Source organism: Canis lupus, chromosome 15 (assembly GCF_048164855.1).
Source record: "Canis lupus baileyi chromosome 15, mCanLup2.hap1, whole genome shotgun sequence".
In the NCBI taxonomy this organism is placed as follows: domain Eukaryota; kingdom Metazoa; phylum Chordata; class Mammalia; order Carnivora; family Canidae; genus Canis; species Canis lupus.
In genome coordinates, this window is record NC_132852.1 from 52623911 (window position 1) to 52646536 (window position 22626).

The 22626-nt window shown below is 46.4% G+C and overlaps 1 protein-coding gene and 2 long non-coding RNA genes across 19 annotated transcripts in view; 2 read left to right on the plus strand and 1 right to left on the minus strand.

Moving 5' to 3' along the window:
* Nucleotides 1-17565, minus strand: part of HIPK2 (homeodomain interacting protein kinase 2) — a 193158-nt gene extending 175593 nt beyond the window's left edge. For 7 of the 16 annotated variants that reach the window (XR_012007922.1, XM_072777414.1, XM_072777402.1 and 4 more), the window contains exons 1-2: nucleotides 17368-17564; nucleotides 13926-14055 (exon numbers count right to left, since the gene is read on the minus strand). Coding sequence is in view for 13 of the 16 variants with exons in the window: in XM_072777414.1 (XP_072633515.1) it covers nucleotides 13926-14055 (130 nt within the window). In the remaining 3 variants the exon portion in view is untranslated. Of the gene's footprint in view, nucleotides 1-3353; nucleotides 3433-13925; nucleotides 14056-17367 lie in introns of all 16 variants that reach the window. The other 9 variants (XM_072777403.1, XM_072777416.1, XM_072777401.1 and 6 more) reach the window with 3 other exon arrangements.
* LOC140605213 (uncharacterized) lies at nucleotides 8437-12990 on the plus strand. The gene is made up of 3 exons (XR_012007924.1): nucleotides 8437-8615; nucleotides 8775-8954; nucleotides 12788-12990. It is a non-coding gene; the product is annotated as an uncharacterized lncRNA (long non-coding RNA).
* A 547-nt stretch (nucleotides 17566-18112) lies between the features above and the next one.
* LOC140604435 (uncharacterized) lies at nucleotides 18113-21363 on the plus strand. Of its 2 annotated transcripts, none has more exons than XR_012007325.1 (3): nucleotides 18113-18230; nucleotides 20082-20305; nucleotides 20580-21363. It is a non-coding gene; the product is annotated as an uncharacterized lncRNA (long non-coding RNA). The 2 variants fall into 2 exon arrangements; XR_012007324.1 differs by lacking the exon at nucleotides 18113-18230 and adding an exon at nucleotides 18684-19995 and having other exon boundaries at nucleotides 20580-21362.
* The last annotated feature ends 1263 nt before the right edge of the window (nucleotides 21364-22626 follow it).

Below are 22626 nucleotides of genomic sequence, written 5' to 3' on the forward strand. Positions count from 1 at the left end.
TGAAAGACTTAATTAACAAGACATTGACAACGATGGTTATATGAGGGAACAAAGCAAGGGCTCACTGTGCATATCTTTCTATATACAGTTGTCCCCTCCTTCCCCCATCCATGATTTCACTTTCCCTGGTTTTAGTTACCCAAGGTCAACTGCAGTAAAGCAGCAGATAATCTTCCTTTTGACGTAATGTCAGAAGGTCAAAAACAGCCTGACGCTATGTAGCCATGCCTACGTCACTTACCTCACCTTCATCGCATCACCCAGGCATTTTATCATCTCACATCACAAGGTGAGTACAGTACATAAGATATTTTGGGAAAGAGAGACCACATTCACATAACTTTTATTACAGTACATTGTTATAACTGTCATAACTGCTGTTACTCTTTTGCTGTGCTTAATTTATGAATTAAGCTTTACGATAGGGATATATCATAAAATGTAGCACATATAGGGTTTAGCACTATTTATAGTTTCAGGCATCCACTGGGGGACTGGGAACATATCACCTGCAGATATGGGGAGACTACTGTAGTTTAATTATTTTAACTTACAAACATAAGAAATATAGAGAAAATAATAAATCCCTATATACCTTTCATCTAGATTTAATATCTACAGAGTTTTGACCTCTGAGTCATATAAATGCATTCCCTATCCCAAAAAAGCTAAATTAAAAAATTTCTTAAACCAAAAAGATATGAGAAGAAATGAATCTAACATATGTCAAACTGAAGACACAATCACCCCGAGGAAGAATTTATTTTTAGGTACTTTAGAACACAGTTTTTAATTGCACATCCTTAGGTGGACACATTCTAAGGACAACAAAAATGACAAAGATGTGTTAAATTCTCCTTTGTAGTTTCTGGTGTTTGTAATAATATAGGCATTGGTATTCCGAACTTTATTCTTATAAGGTAAACAAGAAATAAAGATTTTTCTGTAGAACAAAAAGGATTTACAATGACAAAATTGAGTGAAAGCACAGGCAAATGTCCATCAAAACTTTTAACAATATGTATCTTTTAGTTCTGTGAAACCAAAAAATCTAGTTTCTGAAACTAAATTTTCAAAATAAGTCACCTCTATAGCAATACCACTCCTAATGCTTGAACTGTGGTCTCTAAAACCACTGTCTGAGACCACTGAAAAGTCCAAGATGAGCCTGGGGCATCTTGCATTTAGTAAGAAAGCTTTTCAGGCTTATGAAGGGCCTGTCAAAACATAGTAGCTACCAGAAGGGGCCTCACTGCTTGAAGATATAACAAAAAGATTAACAATTAAAACAACCAAATCAATAAAAACCCATGCCTGTACAATGATAAAGACAGAAAAAAAAAAAAAAAACCTAATTTCTTCACCATTTGAAAAAGCTACTACACAACTCCTTTCCTTGAAAATTAAGGAAAGAAGATTAGCAAAGATCCTGCCTTTCCTATTAGAACTATTATTTCAGGGTAACCAGACAGCCCCCAAAGATGAGAGCTCTACAAAGACATCATTTCACAAAACCTAATGAATGTATGATGATGGCAAGACTCATATGGTACTACAAGTACTACAACCATTTGGTAAATAGTCTCTATACCAAAGTTACACCACAGATCACTTTTGGCATCAAAAGGAAAAATGGAACTGGACAGTGAAGGGTTTGGGGTTATCACAAACCTAACCCTGGGGGCCAATCTTAGCTTCACTAATAGTAGTTCAGTGGAAGGTAAATAAAGTGCACAGAATCACCTTCAGGGATTCTAGCATAAAATGGTGAACCTGAACCCATGAAACCTTTAGATAAAGCAAATACGGGAGATGGAGAAGCAAGCCCAGCACTGTCCTAAAGAAACAAGCCCACAGGGGTACCTGGGTGGCACAGTCGGTTAAGCATCCGACTCTTGGTTTTGGCTGAGGTCATGATCTCAGGGTGGTGAGATCGAGCCCTGTGTCAGGCTCTATGCTCAGTGGGGAGTCTGCTTTAGATTCTCTCTTCCTCTAGCCCTCCTGCTCCTGCCCTCTCTTGAGATCTCAAATAAATCAATCTTAAAAAAAAAAAAAAAAAAGGCAGCAGCAACCCACAGATGGAAAAGTAAGAAGGTAACTGCCCATTTCTTCAAGGAGAGACTTTGCCAGATTCAGAGACCAAAAGGAAGTTATAACCAGACATACTGCATGGGCCCCAATTAGATACTGATTTCAACAAACCAGCTTCAAAGGACATTTGGGGGCCAGCTAAGGACATCTGAATATGGACAAGGAATTAAATAAAATGAACTTAACTGAAATACAAGGCTGGAAACTATTCACTGAAAAAAATAGTTAATATAACTAACCTTGGCTTTTCTAAAAAAGTATTTGTACATGTATATGCATAGGAAAAAACCTGCAAGATACAGCAGTGGTAATCTCAGTGTGTGTGTTTTACTTGCCTATACTTTCTTTTTCCACAAGTAGTATTTCTATAATACATTTGAAAAAAAAAAAATTACAGGTGCCTGGGTCACTCCGGCAGTTGGGCATCTCTTCAGCTCAGGTCATGATCTTGGGGTTCTGGGATCGAGCTCTGCCTCGCGCTCCCTGCTTCAGTGGGGAATCTGCTTCTCCCTCTGCCCTCCCCCTGCTTGTGCTTTCTCTCGCTCTCTCTCACTCTCTCTCAAACAAATAAATAAAATCTTAGACAAAAAAAGAAGTTAAATAGACTTGAAATCTCACCACGCTAATCTACAAAAGGCCATCTAAGAAATGATGTATTTATCTTTCCAAAATATGTTGTCTGCCCATCTCTATCTAGCATGCAGGATTCCTGGAATGACTGGGGAACAATCTTTAATTCGGAATTTCATTGCTAAAATGATTCTCTGACAAATCAAAGATTTCTTCCCCAGACTAATACCACATAGTCAGTCTTTAAAAAAAGTGCCAAATGCCTCCTCAAGCACACTTGATCCCCACTTCCCTGTGAGAAAACATTACCAGCAGAATTCAAAAATTCTCCAGGAGCAAAGGGAGCCCAGCAGGACTTTACACAGCACTCAAGTCCCAGGGAGAAAACACGGGACTGGATATACCTGTTGGCAGAACACACCCTTGGACAATAATGACACATTCACACCCATTTACAAGTCCACTTCTCAGGGTGACTTTTCAACCATCACTCAATCTTAGAAGATATACTGTATGCTCTAAAAAGGGTGACTTTTTTAGGTCTCTATATTGTAGCTTCAACAAAAGTCTGTGTGAACAGAAACTGTGCTATACATACAATCATTCATTGATTTAGCAAGTCTTAGGAAGTGTGTGCAATGGGTGTGAAGAGCCCTTGAGCAGAGAACAGACACACCAAGATGTGTTCTTACCCTCACAGAGACTGCAGTCCAACGGGGGAAACAGGTGGAAGACAAACCTGAATAAACAGGTACCCGAAAATTCTAAGTTCTGTGAAGGAAAAGAACAGGGTGTCTTGAGATCAGAAGAGGGATACCCCTCTAATTCACACAGGAGGAAGCAACATTTTGGGTATGACTGCAGAGTGAGGAGCAGTTAGTCAGGCAAGAGGCAGGAGAGGATTCCAAGCAGCAAACAGTCACAGACCCAGAAGAGGCCTGGACAGGGCAGAGTGGGGAAGCCTGGCATAAAATGAGATTGGGCGAATCAGCAAGGGACCCTGGTATAGCCATGAGAGTCAAGATTCTGGATTTTATCTGAAGTGTGATGGAAGTGTTTGGACATCTGAAGTGGGAGAGGAATCAGATCCAACTTACACATAAAATGGATATTGGCAAGAGGTTCAAGAATGGCCATGGGGGATAGGCAGGTCAGGAAGACAGTCCAGATAAGGCACTGTGGTGGGTTAGATGATGCTGGCAGGGTCTGGGGGCCAACCCAGCCAAAGTCTGTTTTGTAAATAAAGTTTTATTGGAACACAGTCCCACCCACCCATTTATGTGTCTACAGCTGCTTTCACAAATGCAGAGCTGAGCAGCTGTCATGCAGACCATCTGGCCGGCAAAGCCTAAGACACAGTTGACCCTTGAGCAACACAGGTTTGAACCCTACTCGCATACTTACTTGTATGCGAGTTTTTTTACATTGTCTGGAAAATGTATTTCCTCTTCCTTATGATCTTAATAATTTTCTCTTCTCTAGCTTATCTATTGTAAGTAGACAACATATAACACATATACAAAATATGTTAATCAACTGTTTATAAGTAAGCTTCCAGTCAATAGCAAAGTATTAACAGTTTGGGGGGAGTCAAAAGCTATACATGGATTTTCTACTCTGTGTTTTAATGTCCCTAACCTCATGTTGCTCGAGGGTCAACTGTACCTACTATCTGGCCCTTTTCAGAATGAGTTTGCTGACCAATGGGCCAGGGGATGGCAGTATAGGGAGAAATGGATAGGTTTACCATATACAGGTGGGTCTTCTTCATTATCCAAGGACTCCGTATCTGCAAATTCACCAACTCACTAGAATTTATTTGTAATCCCAAAATCAGTACTCAGAGGGTGCTCTCACAGTCTTTCCCAGACATGCATGATGCATGTGTTCCCAGCTGAGGTCAAACGAGGCCATGCTTGCCTTCTGGGTTCTGTTCTTGTACAAGTACACTTTCCACTCACCCTTTAGTACCATGTTGTTTGCATTTTTTTGTGGTTTTTATTGGAGATTTAAAAATGGCCCCCAAGCATAGTGGTAAAGGATTGTCTAGGGTTTTTTAATGCAAAAAGGCTGTGATGTACCTTACAGAGAAACTATTTGTGCTGGTAAGCTTCGTTCAAGCATGAGCAAATAATGTTCTACCCTGTGAGTTCAATGTTAATAAATTAACAATATATACTAAAGAAGGTGTCTTTAGAGAAGCACACATAGACAAGGTTATGTATTGATAGGCTGACGAAAGTGACCAGAGGCTTGCGGGATGCTAACTTAGGAGCACTGGTTCAGTATTTGCTAATTCAGTATTTGTGGCAGCTTTACAGAACATAACTCTGGCAAGAAACAAGAATAGCTATATTTGGGAGGCAAAAATCAATAAAACTTGGTGATGGATTAAATGTGAAGTAAAATGAAGTCAAGAATGACTCCCAGGTTTCTGGTGTAAACTACTGGGTGGAAGATGATGCCATTTATGGAAATGAAGAATTGTGGAAAAGGCACGTATTTCAGAGGGTTGACCAAGAGTTTTTCTTTGTACACGTTAAATGTGGTACCTGTGGGACATCCAAATAGTGATGGCAAATAGACTGTTGGCTCTACGACTTTGGAACTCAAAATATAACTATAGGTAGAGATAGAAGTTTGGGAGTTACTGATACATGTAGATGGCACCGAAGCCCTTGGAAATGAGGAGAGAGGACCCAGTCCCTAGAGCAGTGAGGAACATTTCCTTCCTGAATGAAAAGGTCTAGGTAAACTTAAGGCTTTAGGTGGTTTGATTTATTTAATATATAAATACTTTGGGAGGAACATCATCTAGAGCCCAATAAATGTTCATACCCTTTGACTTACTAATTCTAGTATCTTGTGATAGTAAACCCAGAAATAACCTTAACATTTGGGGAATGTTACACTGATAAAACTATTGATGTTTTCCTCTATAATTTCTTCCACACATTCTAAGCTTAGAAATTTCAACTCCTTCAGAGGTTTGATAAATACCCGCTTCTAGCTCTTTCAAGCTTTAAAAAACAAAAACAAACAAACAAAAAGGATTACTTCCCTTTACTTGCTCAAATGCACACTGCTTCAGGTAGGGGTTTTTGGCCTGTTTTTGCATTGCAGTACACCCAGCAGCATCTAGAACAGTACCTGGCATGTTGAACGTGCTCAACAGATTTTTGTTGAATTTAACATTTTAATCACATAGAATTTATGTTGGTATAATGATGTGAGGTGAGAATCTCCGTTGAGATTTTTCAAATTGCTATCATATGGTCCCACTCCCATTTGTTAAATCAGGTTTCCTTTCGCCCACTGCTTCATGGCACCTCCTTCATCATCTATTAAATGTTCACAGACAACAGGGCCTTAAATCTGGCTCATGCATTCTGCCCCACTGATGGGTCTGTCAAATTTCGTGCCAAATTTGATGCTTTATGGTTTTAACACATGGGAGAGCTAGTCCCTTTGCTCCTCTTCTCTTTCAGGCCTGACTGCTCTGTGCCTACCACCTCATCCTTCAAGACCAGTAGAAGTCAGTTTCTCAAATTTTAAGACATATATGTAGATTTTTGAGTGAAACAAAGAACATCTACATTTAGAGAAAAACCAGAGAAGACCGTATTTCCAAATTTTACTCCCTCTTCTAGGAAGGGGTTGGGAAGGACTTCCTGCCTTGTGGTGAGGGGTGTGAGCTCTGGGTCCACAGTGCCTGGGGTCAGGGTCAGCTGTGGGACTCTCAAGCCATGGAAACTTTCTGTGCTTCTGAATATCACAGTGGCAGCAGAACCTACCCTACAGCACTGCTTCAAGGATTCAATGAGTTAACACATGTGAAACCTTACAACAGAACCAGCAACAGCTAGGGCTTGACAGGCATTAGCTGTTGTTTTCATCTTTTCATCACACTTTTTTCTTAGAGGTCTCAGTAAGATTGTTCTCAGATGTTTTATCTGTTTTGCTGCTCAAAGGGGGTTCATGTCTTGGCTGCCTTTTATTATATCCATCCTATAGGCCAACCAGCAGACTAAACACTAGATCATCATGTCAACATGATCCTGGTTGATGAAGAGGAGGCAAATGGGACAGCAGAGCCTCGGGAAGGTGTGTGTGACATTAACACTCTAGAACCATCTGCTTCCACTGTGGCTACCCCTTCTCCAGGGATCCTCGTGGTGTATCTCGTTGTGTGGTGCATGGACCACTTCAAATCACCTGTGAGGCACAGGCTGGGCTGCCGGTCAAGACAAGAGCATGCTCTAGTTATCAGGTGGAGTGCAAGCCCTGGCTCTACCAGTTGCTTATGAGACCTGAGACACATTATTTAACATCTCTAAGCCTCAATGTCCTCTTGTACAAACAAAGAAGATCATAGAGCTCTGTTAGTGAATGGAAATATATTATCATCCCACAAATGACGCCTGCCCAGTCTACTCTGGGACCCCAGGGCCAAACTAGATGAACTACAGACTGGCTAACTCTTGTAGAAGAAGAGACAGTAGGTCACACCCTGGAGTTTTAAAATGGGGCCTCTTTTCTCTTGCAGTCAGAGGCAGGAAGGCCAAGGGACTGGATCTGTACGTTGTCCTATGGCTTCAGGAAGTTACGGCCACGAAAAAGCAGTAGAACTGAAAATAATGCTAATGTCGGGTCTCTGACTCTCACTTGTTCAAGGGAAGTTGTCATCAAAACAACTACCATCTTATTTTAAACAGGTCCTGATTTTTCATTCTGAATACATTCATTCTAAAACAGGGGTTCTCAATTAGAAATGCAAATTCTCGAGCCCCACCCCAGACCTACTGAAACAGAAACTCTGAGGGTGGGGCCTACTGATGAGTTTTAACAAGCCTTCCAGGTGACTGAGGATGCCAGAGTCGGAGAGCCACTTCTCCCAACAGTGCCCGACACAAGTGGACCAGGAGGGTTCCACATGTCCCTCCACTTAGACCCTCGCACCAACAAGTATATCAAGGCGAATGCATAGCCAAGGTACACAAAGAACAAACAGGTAGGTAGGTAAAGGAGCCTGGCTGTGGACAGATGAGTGGGAAGTAATAAGTAGGTGGAAGCAGAGAGGTAAGATGACATCAAGGAAGGAGAGGAGAGCCTGTGCACCTCAAGGGCTCAGACAGACGAAACAGAAAAGCTGTAGGATTTACTAGGCTCTCTGTCAAGTTTCACTGTGGGAGGGACATACTGGTTATTGAGCTACCTTAGCAAGCAACAGGAAATGGGTCAGTTTCACCCACTATGCTTTATGGAGCAACCAGCATGTAAGATCCAGGCTGAGGAGGGAGAAAAAGGAAAGCCAAATATCCATGAAGCAATCACCAGCCCTGGCTTGTATAAACAGGAAACATTTCAGGTTGCTTTCGTTGCCTCAGATTTTACAGCAAGAAGTCCCCTTATCGGCACTGCCCGCAGACAGGGGGAGGGACGCATCGTGCTCATCTCATGGGCTGGGCCCCATGCTCTTCTGACCATCCTCCAGGTCCCTGGGACCCATGGAATCCCTGCCCGAGAGGCCTCATGCCAAGGGTCCCAGCCAGGCCTTCCCCAGGGCCTCTGGCTGCAAGTTCTGGTCATGTCAGTGCCGGGGGGGGGGGGGGGCACGACACGACTCAGACTCTGAACTGTACCTGGAGGATTAGAATTAAAAAAAAAAAAGCTGCTTAATAGCTAGACAGTACTCTGAAACTCACCATGGTTGTACTGGTTTCTCTTTTGTGACTTCTCTGTTTTTGTTAATAAGTAGCTCATGATGACAAGCTGCAAACTTTCTCAGGGAAACATGATGAACACCTTCCTAGGAGAAGACTAAGCGCTGGAGCTGAAGGCATGGGACCTTGCTTTCCTTGGGGAAGGGGGAGATACTCCCTCCCAATGAGCTCAGTGAGGCACTGTGGGCTGCCAGGACCCAGGAGAACCACCACTCAGCAGCTCCCTTACAGGTGGGTCTGGGGGAGGTTAGTGGCTCTGACAGCCTTGCTGCAACCACTACCCCTGGAGCTCCACCTGCTAGCGCAGCCCAGGGAAGCTCCCTGCCTCAGGGGTTCGGGGTTCTGAGCCTTCTGTGCACACGCTAGCCCTGCCTCCTCCCTTCTCTCTAGGTTGACACCAGGGCAGCCTCTTCACTGCTCTCGGCCTGTTTCCTCTTGTCAAAGGTTGATACTACTGTGTGCAGATCCCACTGGGTTTATACTGTGCCCGGTAAGATCCTTGAGATACCGACCTCACTGTGAGAGAGCCCGTATAAAGAAGAGATTCTTCAGAAAATCAGGATAAATACGGTATTGCCAACCCCTGCAAGCCTTCCTGATGGCCATAAGGTGTGGGGAGGAAAGCGAAAGGGAACACGTATTGAACCCCTGGGTCAGGCATGCTGATAAGTGCTCTACACATGTTCTCCTATGTGACCCCAACAAAAGGCCCAGTTGCATCTCCACGGTGCTCACACCTTCCCCTGCAGCACACGGCCTCCCAGTATGGCTCACCCTCTGGCTGCCTCATTCTACTATTATATCCAGGCCAGAAAAAATTACCTTGTTCAAGTATCATTTTGATTATATTGGTCCCCTTCTCCACACCATAAAATGTCTCTTGAATTAGAACCCCTTTTAAACCTTTCAACAACTGATCCTAAACACTTACCGTTCTCGTCTGCTGGTCTATTTTGTGCTTACCACTGTAGCCAAGCAAAAATTACTTTGCAAATGAATTCCATTATGCACTCTGCTTATTCACCTTGTTAAGCTAGCACAAGAGTTTTGGCTGTTTTTGTCATCTCTTCGTATAGGAATACCTCATTTATCCGACATCCTTGAAATCAGCTGATCCACAAAATTGATCAACATAAATCAACTACCCATCTTCCAGAAAGTTAACCCTTTAGGCAGCCTTAAATCCGTTTTTGAAGTCACGGTACAATGAAATGAGAGCTTCTTTATTTTAACTGTTTTCTAAAGGAAACATTTCTGTAATATATTAGAGAACCTCCCAGTCTCAGTTAACGGAACATAATGAATATCGATTAATCTTTCCCTGATGGGGCAGGTCATACTTAATGAATAACAGTCATCATACTGTGCTGGAGCCGCGAGTGTAGATGGTTCAGGGGATAACGCTGAATGCATGTGCAAGCGTGCTTGCTCTCTCTTGACTGTAATGAGCTCCCCTGAAATTTAGTTTCCTGTAGAAGCTGCGATCAGCCTGGATTCTGGGGAGTAGGTGCAGTCACATAGAACTCAGGAAAGTGTAACTTGCTGCCTTTCTGCACAATTTCAAGAATTTACATGCTGGTTTTTGTCAGTGCTCCATAAATTCTTCATTAGAGAGAGAGAAAGAGAGAGAGAGGGAGCATATACTTCCACAACCAGCAATAAACCAGGGTTTTCCAAATTTCCTTGCCATAAGACTTTTAACAGGACTGCAGGCACACATACCATTAAAATTTTTTCTTTAATACCTTTTGAAACTAGAAGTTCTACACAGAACTGGCATGATGGATCACTTTGCTTATGATAAGCTCTTGGAAAAATCGTCTTATATTGTGAATAGCAACTCCATTGGTTGACTCAATGAGGGAATACTGATATGAAGGAAAATGGTAAAAATACAGAAACAAACCTTATTGCATCAGGATGCAATCTGTAACTGCGTGAACCAAACGCACTTTTCTACCCAATGTTATGGCAGCTTCCGCTGTGATCTTTCCCTGAGGACGGGCAGCACAACCTGGGAGGAAACGCTCCTTTTGCTCACATATTAGGCTGCATTCTTTTTGTGACAGTGAAGGTTTTATAAAGTCTACAGTATTAGCACGTGCAAGAGTCAATCAATCTTAATTCTGCTTAAACACAGTGTCATTTAATTAATCAGAACCTACTAGAGCAAAAGAAGTTAGGCAAGAATTGCTAAAACAGACCGCTTTCAAAACACTACAAATCTCTTCAATGCCATGTGTAGAAATAAGTGGCTATAAAAACCACAAAATTATTTTGCCGTTTTCAAGGTTTGCTCTTTTTTTTTTTCTTTCTTCACTGGCAACTATTTTACTAGCTTACTTTGTAATGGTAAAGTCGCTCATCAGAAAGTCACAGGTTGAATGGCCCTGTCCATCAGTATCTTTTGCCTTTTCTGCTGTTGGCTTGAGACCAAAGACAGGAAGGAATCCCGGCTGCCAGGCTGACTGGTAGCCACTCTCATGAACACTTAGCTTACTCCTCACAGAGAACCTGGAAAAACAGGTATGGCTTTAGCTGACTCAGAATCTGTAAAGAATTTGACAAACTGTCCTTTCTAAACCTGGATGAACTGATATTACACTGAATCATCCAGATTCTTCTGTGTCTTCTCTTCTCTTCTTTCAAGAGCAGTTCAACTTTATACACTTGGGTCCCTGCATACTGTCTGTCAGATCTGTAGGAAGATAAAGTTCTAAAGAGCTGGAAGTAGAGGGGTGAATTCAAAGTGATCAAGCAGATTCAGAGTCAAGCAGAAGGTGGAACAGTTGGGGTAAAGGATGGCTCGATATGCACAGAAGGCAAATAAGGACTCAGGACCCAGGTGAAAGCAAGCTAACTATCAGTTACCAATCCAGGGCTGGTGTGATGTAAGTTATTACTTAGCTATATTAAAGGAAGAGTCAATTCAACAACTGTTTATGAAGTGCCTACTAGGTTTAACGAACTGCCCAGCTACTGTGGGGGATACAGAGATGAATCAGATTTGGTTCTTGCCCTCCAGGGGTTCACAATGATGCAAGAACCTTGAAGTCATTTTTCTTGTGTACACTGTACTAATGAGACCATTATTAAAGAACTGTATTCGGTTTCGACCACCACCAATCTTTTTTTTTTTTTTTAATGTGGAGAAACTAGAGAGAGTTCAGAGGAGGGTGAGGACACAGAACAGGCTCTATAAGGAAAGAGCTGTAGAGACCCAGTTATTATCTTCAAATATATGGAAGGTTTTAGAGAAAAGAACGGAGCAAAAGAAAACAGGTTTGAACGAAGGCAGGTGAGATTTCAGGTGGACTCAGGAATTTCTTGGCATTCGGGTAACCTGGAACTGGTTACTGAGGGGGTTCCTAGTGTGGCCTTTTCCTGGAAAAAAAAAAATTGTTTTGATGAACTGACGATTTCAAGTTATGGACACTCATGTTCCTGAAGACAGGAGGATGAACTACACATCTCCCAAGGTCCTCTCCTGCCCTGGGTTCCAAGCCCCCTGAGGGACAGAGCTGGGTTTTCTCCTTCTATGACTCCTGGAGTCATCTGCTGAGCGACCAGCCCATCTACAGCCCAACGAATAGGTACCACAAAACCACCTGGAATATGCGAACTCAGGCAGGCGGCAAAGCCAGGAGTTAATTCTCCAGCCACCTATGATGCAGGGGGTCCATTCACAACAGAACCCAGAACCCTAAACACCAAAAAAAAAAAAAAAACAAAAACAAAAAAACTAACATCTCCCAGCAACCTGTGCAAATTAAAAACATATTTACATTTACAAGGATACAAAATGTAAGTAATGAAAGAAGGAATGAAAGAGGAAGAGTTGGTAATTAGAGATGGTAATTTCTAAGGAAACTTGTAACAGGAATTTCCTACATTCTGAAATACTTGTTTGATCCAAATAAAAACAAATATTTCAAGAGAAAATAGGGAAATAGGGTCTTCCCTTTATACCATGAGAATGATCAGTGAGTTAAGAATTAAAAAACTGCAAGGGTGCGTGCATGCGTGTGCACACACACTCACACATACACATTCTATCTTGAGTCAGGCCACGGTCCAGTGAGCCCACGTGTACTTCTGACTTTCACTTCCCATACCCCCGGACTCCTCGAGGACAGGGACCCTACCTAGATCTTGTTAATGAGTTCATGAAAGCTGTGCCCTGTCTGTAAAGCGGGGTGACAGCGTCCCCCTGGTGGGGCTGGAAGGACAGTGAGTGACTTCATGTGAGTGGAGTGCACCACACAGACTAAGTAGAACCTAAGTCACGCTTAGCGCCAATGAACTTCAGGCATCTCCGTTTCTTTTAGAGGAAAAATAAAGACCTCCCTATACTCCAGCTTTTCAGTTTTTGTTCATTTTTCCTTTTTTTCCTCCCCCCACAGAGGATTGCTGTATGAAATGGAACTATTACGAGTTTGGGCCTTTCAAGTTCACACTCTATCGATGGTTCCATGAAGTTGGCTGGCATTATTCTGAATCTGGTCTTTGATAGCAACCCGAAGTGCCTGAATTGTCATCATAAGACTACCAGAAAGCACTGGCAAATTACATTGTTCAGAGAACAATAAAAAATGGCTACATATCATACCCTCTTGATCATCATGACTTTGTTTCATATAAACCTCAAAGGTAGTTCCCCCAGATTAGTCTCTATGGGAGGAAGAGAAATGAAGAAACATTAAAAAAATTAAATGTGAAGACTAGAAGCAGCCGTAACTTGCATAAAGCACCAAATGCCTTCTTGTAGGAAAACTATGTTGAATGCATGATGAGCCAGACCCTGGCCAGGGGTGAAGCGGGCGTCACGCCCCCCCCTCCCCCAGGAGGTCCTTGGTGAGCCACCTCTGGCAGCAACCTTTCCCCGGCCTGCCTGGGGTAGGGATGTATCCTGGTCAGGGGTGAAGGTTATCTTTCATACTTCGGGATACTTTCACAGAGGCAGCTGCAGCCCCTGAAACTTGGCTCTAACGGTTTGTTTCTTCATTCTTAAAGTGGCATAGAATGTGAGAAACTCTCTACCTGAAACCAGCAGCAACTCAGTGGGAATAGACATCTAGAAAGGTCACAGAGGGGGTTAAGAAGGCTCTTTCTTCTGTGGCCATAGGGGGTTTATTGTTGCTGGTGCCAAACTGGAAGAGGAATAGCAGGAGATTAATAATTGAAATGTTGCTATTATTGGTTTTCTAAACTATTTGCGGGCTCTTCCTTCCCTGGAGTCATCATGCCTGTAAGCAGCCCCCCAAAACAGAGGGATTTAAAACATACTAACAAAATGCCCGCTACAGCCAGGCACTGTACACGTACTCAATTCTAATGGAATCCTCACACAGTCCAGTGAGGCTTAAGATGAAACAAAGCTCCAAGAAGTTAAGTAACACACCCAAAGTCACACAGCTAGAGTCGAACCCAGGTTTCTCTGATTCCAGTATTCTACCATACTGTCCGGAATCAAGGGTAAAATTAATGAGCCTTGATTCACTACCCAAAAGCGGTGAGAATGAAAACAATATTTATACTTACTCATTTTAAAAATATAAAACACAAACACAGGAAAAGATATTTTAGAACATGTGTCATCAAATTCTTTTAATGGAAGATGATTCAGAATCCATTTCTTGGTAGGCATTTCGGTAGGTGTCTTCAGACCCATCTGATGAGAGATTTCAGTATTAGAGTTTTGGGAAGTCTGTGTAAGCCAATACTAATTGACATGACACATCTCAGGGATGGTGGAACATAATTAACTTGGAATTCAGGGCCCTCTAATTCAGAGCCCATGGCAATATAGACCTATGTCGCTGGCCTTTGCACTACATATTGAAAATAGCCTTACTAAGCAAGTTGATGGAGTAAACACAATTGCAAGGCAAATGTTTAACTTTATAAAGAAAATAAACCCTTTCAAAGAAGTTTAACTTAATCAGTACCAAGTTCCTGAAAACGAATGCGCTATTTATAAATCTAACATTAAAAGCAAGTAGCGGGAGACTGCCAACACTTTGCTACCCATTAATTTGTATTATCAAACATACCCTTTTACAAAGACTGAATTTCTCTCTAAACAGCTGGCAGTTCAGATGCCTCACTGTTGCATTCAGGCCTTTCACCCCACAGCCTAACCTGGGGCAACTGCGCCCCACTTAAAGGAATGAGCGCGTGCCCGAATTCCAGCTGAAATGCCTCACCTGTCATTATACTGCTCCTGAGAAGAACCCCATGTTCGATTTTTTTTTTTTTTTTTTTTTTTTTTTAGCAGCTTGGAAACGATTAGAAATCTTCTTGGCAAATTCCCCAGGAAAAGCCCTGCTCCTTCAGGATACACACAGGGGGCCCATGCATTCTGACTGGGATGTGGTAAAAATCCGGCTCACTGAATCCAGTGGATATCGCCAAGAAGGGAAAAAGGAGGTCACCGGAGTCTTAGAAGCACTCATCAAGCTAAGTGAATGTAGGTTCCAGGAGTACAATCCTTTATGGAGGTCACCTGTCTGTTTTAGTGCATGACCAACAGGCTCCTTCAAAAAGACCTAGGCCTGAGCTTGTGCCCAGTGAGGCTGGGGAGAAGGGGGGGGTGCTCGGGAAAGAAGGATAAAGAGGCCCAGAAACTCCAGCAGAGACAAAGGGTACAAAGTGTAGGGACAGTTAAGACAGCGCATAAACAAGACTGAGAGAAACTCAGGGTGGAAAGAGGTGACCAGGTAGGTCAGCTGGAACAGGGAGTGAAGCCTGCAAATAAAAATAAGTGAGCTCCTGAGACCTTTGAGATCCACGATTATGCTTAAACCTTAACATCTTACACACCCACAATTCTTTATCTGTTGTAATGCACTAAAAGAACACTGAAGTCAGAACGAGAGTGCCAACCAAGTCTTAGCCTCCAGGGTATGGCTACCTTCTGTATAGATTTAGAACGAAAGGAATGGGAGGTGAGCAACACAGTTCCCGAGACAGGCTTTCTACAAAGTTGACAAAACACATCCCAAACCCACGGACCCAGCCAGCCCCTTGCAAAAGAGAAAGCAGCCGTCTACTATAGTTCTGAATTCAATGCCAAGTTCCCTCCCTAATGCACGCCCGGAGTGTCCAGCAGAGGGAGTCTCAAGGAGGTACTTAATAAAGAGAAAATTGTTTCATTTTAACACTCCATAGACAGTGGGAGCATTGACTGTAGCCCCCTCCCATAGACACAGACGAACAATGAATGCCCGACATGGGTTCTCCTAGCAGGTTCACAGAGCCACCGGCTCGTTCCATTCTGCGTGGTGGAGTGATCAGAAATTGCGTTTTGTTTTGTCGAATGGTTAAATGGACCTTGTGTTCTTCAGAATCAAAGAGGAAAGCCCCTGGAATAACATCGCTCTGTTGCCTTCTAAACAGCCCCTTTGTTTCTAAGAGAGTCTGAAAAAAAATATTTACAGTCCATAGGTTATTTACAGCCTCATTATCCAGGGCCTGACTGGTAACTTTATTCCATCCAGAAACCAAATTCATTTGGAGCCCTGGAACTAATAACAGATTTTCTTTTCAGATAAGTTTTTTTTTTTTAATCTGCCTCTTGTAACAGAGATAAAAGTATTAATGCGTTCCCTGTCTCACTCGCCAGCACTGTTCTCGGGATTTATAGAAGGATTAAACCCTCCTCTCCCCGCCCCTCCTCTCTACTCCACACAAACCCTTTCCCCTCTCATTTGCTGTTTCGTCCACAGAATATCTGAACAAAACCGAAAGAAAAGCCAGATGGACCGACGCTAAAAAGTATGTAAAGCCTGCTCTTTCAATGATTTCATAAGAAAAACATTTTCACGATGAAATGACTGAAAAACTCGGGCACCCTTTGGTTTAAGATTCCTCCTACTACAAGCACACAAAAACACAGCGAAGTGTAAAAAAAAAAAAAAAAAAAAAAAAAACTTAAGTTGATTCTGGTTTGATTTCTGGCTGGAAGCTGACAAGAACTGACTGAAGAGAAACGAAAGAGAGAGAGAGAGAGAGAGAAAGAGAGAGAGAGGAGGGCAAGGGGAAGTGTATATAGGGCTTTTGCCCTCCCTTCTTTTTCTTTCTTCCTAAAGACAGATCCGAAAAATGACCCCAGGCCAGGTGAAGGTGCCACACGCAGGTCCTGCCCAGGCCGACCGAGGGGAACCTCTCGGCCGCCCCCCCCCCCGCGCCCTCCCTCCCCCCCAACCCGACCCGAAAACCTAAACTACATTTTCCCTTACACACGCTAATGCGGGGAGATTTTAGCCAATTTCATTGTTCTGCCTGTGGGTCTGAGATGGACTTTTCCCTCCGTACCCTCCTCTCATCACCTAGCCCCATACATTCCGATTCCATAGACACCCCCAAATAAATAAATAAATAAATAAATAAATAAATAAATAAATAAATAAATAAAATCAGAGGCTCGCGGAGAATAAAGGAGCGTGGGGAGGGACCGGAGGGGAGCCGGGGACAGGGTAGAAGGATCACCCTAAAGGTGAATTTTCTGGGGGGGGAGGGGGAGGAGGGGGAGGAGGGGGAGCAGGAGCAGAGCTAAACCGCATCACCTTTATTTATGCCAAATAAATGAAAAGCACCGTCACGGGTCTGTGCCCCCCCAGGCGCCCCCTCCCAGTTTCTTTTCTTCGGGCAGCAGCCCACCCTCGAGCCCCCCACCCCTGCACCACCGCCGCCTCTCCCCTCCAGCCTGGAAATAAGATCCTGCCGGATTCCGGCTCGCGGCCGCGCCGTGGGCAGCGGCGGGGGCGGCGGGGGCGGCGGGGAGGGGAGGGGAGGGGAGGGGAGGGGAGGGGCGGGCGGGGGCCGGGGCCGCGGCCGCGGCCGGGGGCAGCCCGGGGAGGGGCGCCGGGGGGCTGCGGGCCGGGGGCTGCCCGGCGAGGGGCCGCGGGCAGAACAAAGCTGCGGGGGCCGCGGCGGCCGGCGGCGCTGGGCGAGCGGGGTCGGCGGCCCGGGCGCCCCTTACCTTCGTACACGGGGGCCATCGGGGCCGGGGTGTCCGCGATTCATGGCAACGGAGAAGGGAACGCGGCGCGCGAGCTCGGCCCCCCCAGCCTCAGTCGGAATCTGCCATCTTGAGCCTGTGTCTCCGCTCTCGGCGCAGCCGGGGCCGCCAGCGCCCGCATCACCGCCTCACTTGGCCGGCGCCGGGGGAGGGGGCCGGGCGCCGCCGCCGCCGCCGCCGCCGCCGCTGCCGCCGCCGCCGCCGCCGCCGCCGCCGCGGTCGGGCCCTGCGCGGGGGCTCCGGGCGGCCGGGCGGGCGCAGCGGCCGAGGCCGAGGGGCCGGGCGGCCGCGGCCCCCGAGCGGGTCCGCGGGGGGGCGGGAGCCGGGGCGGGCAGCGCGCGGCCAGTGCCCGGCCGGAGCTCAGCTCAGCATGGCTGTGCGCGGGGGCTTCGGCAAAAGTTGCACGGGAGGCGGAGGAGGGGCGGGCGGAGCCGGGAGGAGGGGCGGGGGCGGGGGGCGGGGGCGGGGGCGGCGGGCCGAGCGCGAGCGAGCGAGCGAGCCGCGGAGCGCGGAGTCCGCGCGCAATCGAGCGCCGATGGCACGGATGCGAGGCGGGGAAGGCCGAGCGCAGGGCAGGCGCGGCGGGGGGGGCGGGGCCCGCGGGCGAGGTGCGCGCGGGGCCGTCCCGGCCGCGGACAGGGGCGCGGACAGAAGTTTGTGCGCGCGCGGGCGGGGCGGGGCGGGCGGGGCGCCGGGGCGGGGGGCGCGGCCGGCGGGCAGGGTCGGCCGCCTCGCCCGCAGCTAGGGGTGCGGTGAACCGAGGGGCGAGCGGGCGCTCGCCGCCTCCTCCGCGGAGCAGCTTCGGAGACCCCTTGAGGTCGGAGGTGCGGCGCCGCTGGGGGCCGGAGCCCTGCGGGAACCTGCGCTGCCGCCGCGCTCTCGCCGCGCAGCCCCGCCCGGGGCTCCAACCAGACGGCCTCCGGACTCTCCTTCCCCCGCCTCCCAGCCCGGAGCCCCCCCCCGGGTCCACCCCCCCCCGGGTCCACCCCCCCTCGGGTTCACCCCCCCCGGGCTCACCCCCCCCCCGGGCTCACCCCCCCCCCGGGCTCACCGCCCCCCGGGCTCACCCCCCCCCCCCGGGTTCACCCCCCCCTCGGGTTCACCCCCCATCCCCGGGCTCACCCCCCTCCGGGCTCACCCCCCCCCCCCCGGGCTCACCCCCCCCCCCCGGGCTCACCCCCCCTCGGGTTCACCCCCCCCCCCGGGCTCACCCCCCCCCCCCCCCCCGGCTCACCCCCCCCATGCCCTGCCGTCGCCTCCACCGTAAGAAGACTCCAGTCCACCCCCAGGCAGTGGTTTCGAAGCCGCGGGTCGCGACACAGGAACTGAGCATAGAATTAGTTCAGTGGATGGGGACCACCTTAAAAAAAAAAAAAGAAAGAAAGAAAGAAATGTCAGGGAATAGACAATATTAGGATCCATTGTCCTCAGCGAGGGTGACTATGGTTTCAGAATCCTTTTGTTTCAGTTATATATATATATATATACACACTGGACAACCGTACAGACCATGATGTAAATTGTATTTTCTACTGTGGGTCAAAGGTCAAAAAGAAAGTTTAGAATCTATACCTTGGGGGCGGTAAAGTAACGGATCACTGTAGAACTTTCTTAAAACAAAGTCACGATTTTCTCACTACTTTATATCCTTCACAACCTCCATACCCCCGTGACGCTCCCCCCCCACTCCCCGCAGCCCCCTAAAAAAAGACAAGCCCTTCTCGAAACACACCTGGTTTTGTTAGTGGCCCATAGTTCCCCGCCCCCCCCCTCCTGTGAGGGTGACCTTTGACTCTGCCATCTTCCTCGCCCCTATATCCAGGGCTACTGCTTCCTACTCCGACTCCAGCCTAATGTTAATTCACATTTGCAGAATCCTAGACCACCCCTTGCTAAAAAGGGCCTCAGACGCCATCTGGGCCAAGCTTCCCTTTTAGAACTGAAAAAGTGAGGCCCATCGAAGCGAAGCCGATTGCCCAGTATTGCACACCATTAAATCTTAAGGTTGCATTTTTTTTCGTGTGTGTGGCTCCCACTTTGGGGTTCTTTGCTTCGCACCATTCAGTCTCCCCTTCCTTTCTATCTAACCTGCTGTCCTTAAGTGGACTCAGTCCAGTCAGCCCTAAGTACCATCACCGCCATAACACACAGTTCTGATGGTGCTAAGCTCCAAGGAGCCAGTGTCTGCTGAAGTACCTAGCTCCTTGGCTTTTTTTTTTTTTTTTTTTTTTTCTACTTGGCTTTTAATCAACGCAGGCAGGCCCTGAATTACCATTCCCAGTACATGAGTTCAGCAAGTCACTGCCTCTCCAGGGAGACTGGTTTACCCGTGGACTTCCGCCAGCCTTGCCCATCTGAGCCTTTGCTCAAGCAGCTACTTTACCACCAAGGGTGCCTTCTCTATCTTTTCTCTTTAACCAGATTTTCTACCTGGGCCCGACTTGGTTCCTCCACAAAACAGCCAGAGGCAGTGTGAGATTAAGCTAGACCTGGGTTGAGAGCCCAGCTCTTCCACTTCGTAGCTGTGTGAACTTAATCAAATTGCTTAACCTCTCTGAGCTTCAGTTTCTGCATCTGCATCACAGTGAGGTAGCAATGATTACGCTGTTCTTCCCTTGTATCTGTGTCTCTCATGACCTTTGCTGTACAGGTACTCTCTCTCTTCCCCTCTCCAGTGCCACCTACTAGAATTTGCTGCAGTGATGGAAATGTAACCATTTGTGGCTGTTGACCACATGAAACGCAACTAATGTGGCTGAGGAGCTGAATTTTTCATTTTCACAGCCACGTGTGGCTGGTGGCTACCATATTGGATGGTGCAACCCTAAGCTGCGTGGTCAACAAGGGCAGAAATCACGTTGATCTTGCTTGACATTACATCCCCGGCGATGAGTACGGGGTAGGTACTGCACAAATACCCATGGAGTGATGATAGCCACCACTTGTTGTATGCTCATTGTGTGCACCAAGCACAACACTAAGAACACGGTATGAGTTATTTTGTATGGGGCTCCCCACAGCCCCTGAGGTGGGATTAGATTGGAGATAGAGCTTGTACAGAGTATTGGCAGAGAGTAGAAGCTCAGTAAAAGGTGGTTGTTGTTACTATGAAAAACTCCATGTGACCTATGTAATTGATTGTTGTTTTTTGTTTTGTTTTGTTTTGTTTTTAGAGAGGAAGAGGGGGAGAGGCGGAGAGAGAGGGAAAAAGAGGATCCCAAGCAGGCTCCAAGCCCAGCACAGAGCCCAGTGAGGGGCTTGATCCTTGGCGCCTGAGATCATGACCTGAGCTGAAATCAAGAGCCTGATGCTTAACCGACTGACTCACCCAGGTCCCTAATCTAACTGGTTTTTATCTCTTCTTCCAGGCTTCCAGAACAGTGACTCTCACGCTGTGCTGTCATATGGTGTACCCCACCCTAGATGTCTGACTCCCCTCTCCTGTGGAGGTCGCCTGTCTCCACAACTGGGCTGGGAGCATCTTGGGGCAAAGTCCATGGCGTACTTGTTTGGATGTCCCTCATTCATATTTAGTAACTGCCTCTCACTTTGTCCCAGTTGTGTCAAGCTATGAGTGATAGTACTAGGCAGTAGTACTCCTTGGAATATCCCCTGTCTTCCCAAAATTCATATGTTGAAGTCCTAACCCCTGGTTCCTCACAATTTGACTGTATTTAGAGAGAGGGTCTTGAAAGAGGTAATGCAGTTAAAATGAGATCATTCGAGTAGGCCCTAATCCAATATGCAGACATGTGAGACACGGGGAGAAGGCAGCCATCAGGAAGCCGAGGGCAGAGGCCTTCAAAGAAACCAATCCCACTGACACTTCAATCTCAGACATCTATCCTCCAGGATTGCAAGAAAAATAAATTTTGGTTGTTAAAGGCACACGGTCCGTGGTACTTTGGTATGACAGCCCTAGGAAACTAAGATACCCTCACGGAAGGTGAATTAAAATGAAGAAAGGTCACTTGTGTCACCTGAAAACATCTTGAAGGTGGTCTCCTTTCCCATGTGCCCACCTTGGGCACGGAAAGTGAGTCCTATGAAAGGAAAACAAGATGGAGCCACCTTCTCTTCAGACCACTAGGACTAAACCGGTACCTATGTGATGCCCAACTGCAGCAAAGAACATTCGATTGAGCTAGCACACTTGGTGTCATGTAGGTGGGGAAGTGTTATTTAAATGAATTCAGATTGTTTTTTTCTCATGAATTGGCAGATTGATACGCCTATTTGTCTCCCTTCCGTCCTGTGACTACAGTCACGTGGAAGCAGGATATAAACCTAACTGTGAACTGCCACGGAAGGAGAGCATGAGAGCGGGAAGGGGACAGAATCTGAGACACAGGCCCAGGGAGCACCAGTACTTGAAGTAAGGGAAGAGGAAGAAGAACTCCCTGTTGGAGGAGAGGACAGGGAAGGAGAAGGACAACTTGAAGAGAATGGTACCTTGACATCGTAGGGCAGTGACCACTGCAAGGGGAGCTGTGGTCAGCAGTGCTGTGTGCTCATGAGAGGTCACATGAGATACAAGTGGGGAGGCATCCACTGGATTTAGCAACAAGGTGACTCTGGGGAGACTACTTATGGGGGAAATGTAGGGTTCTTAAATTTAGCCTGAAATAGAACGTGCAGGGTTTATGATAGGAGATGAGAGGATGAAGAGGGTTGAGATGACTCCAGAAGAGGAGGGTTGTCAAGACTCCAGAAGAGGGCACTAGAGAGTATTCTGGGTAGAGACAGTGCAACCAAAGAAGTCACAGGGTGAGACAAGGAGCTGGCTCCAGGGGCCATCTCATTTGGCTAGGTTAGTGTGCACCATGTTACACTTACTTAATAAACACATTAGCACTTAGTGTCCTAACAAGTTTGCAAATATTCACCATTTAATAAATCCTTTTAAAAAAATTTTTGCACTACGTGGGACTCTAGGTTGCCATAAGACCATGTAACTTCAGTGTCTTTTGAGAAACATAATCAACACAGGAGAACTGGAGAGGATTTAGTAGCCATCTGTGTCAGTTACCTCGTCTCAATTTGTCTCAGTTACCTCTTCTCAATTTTCTTTCTACAAATGGTATGAGTAATAGCTTTCTCAGGAGTGACCAAACGTGGGGGAGTTTTGACCTGGTTTCAAATTCATTTTGCTTATAGGGCAAATGAGAAACCACCTTTTCTTATTTATGTCTATAGTTGTGAAAATGCACAACATCCCAA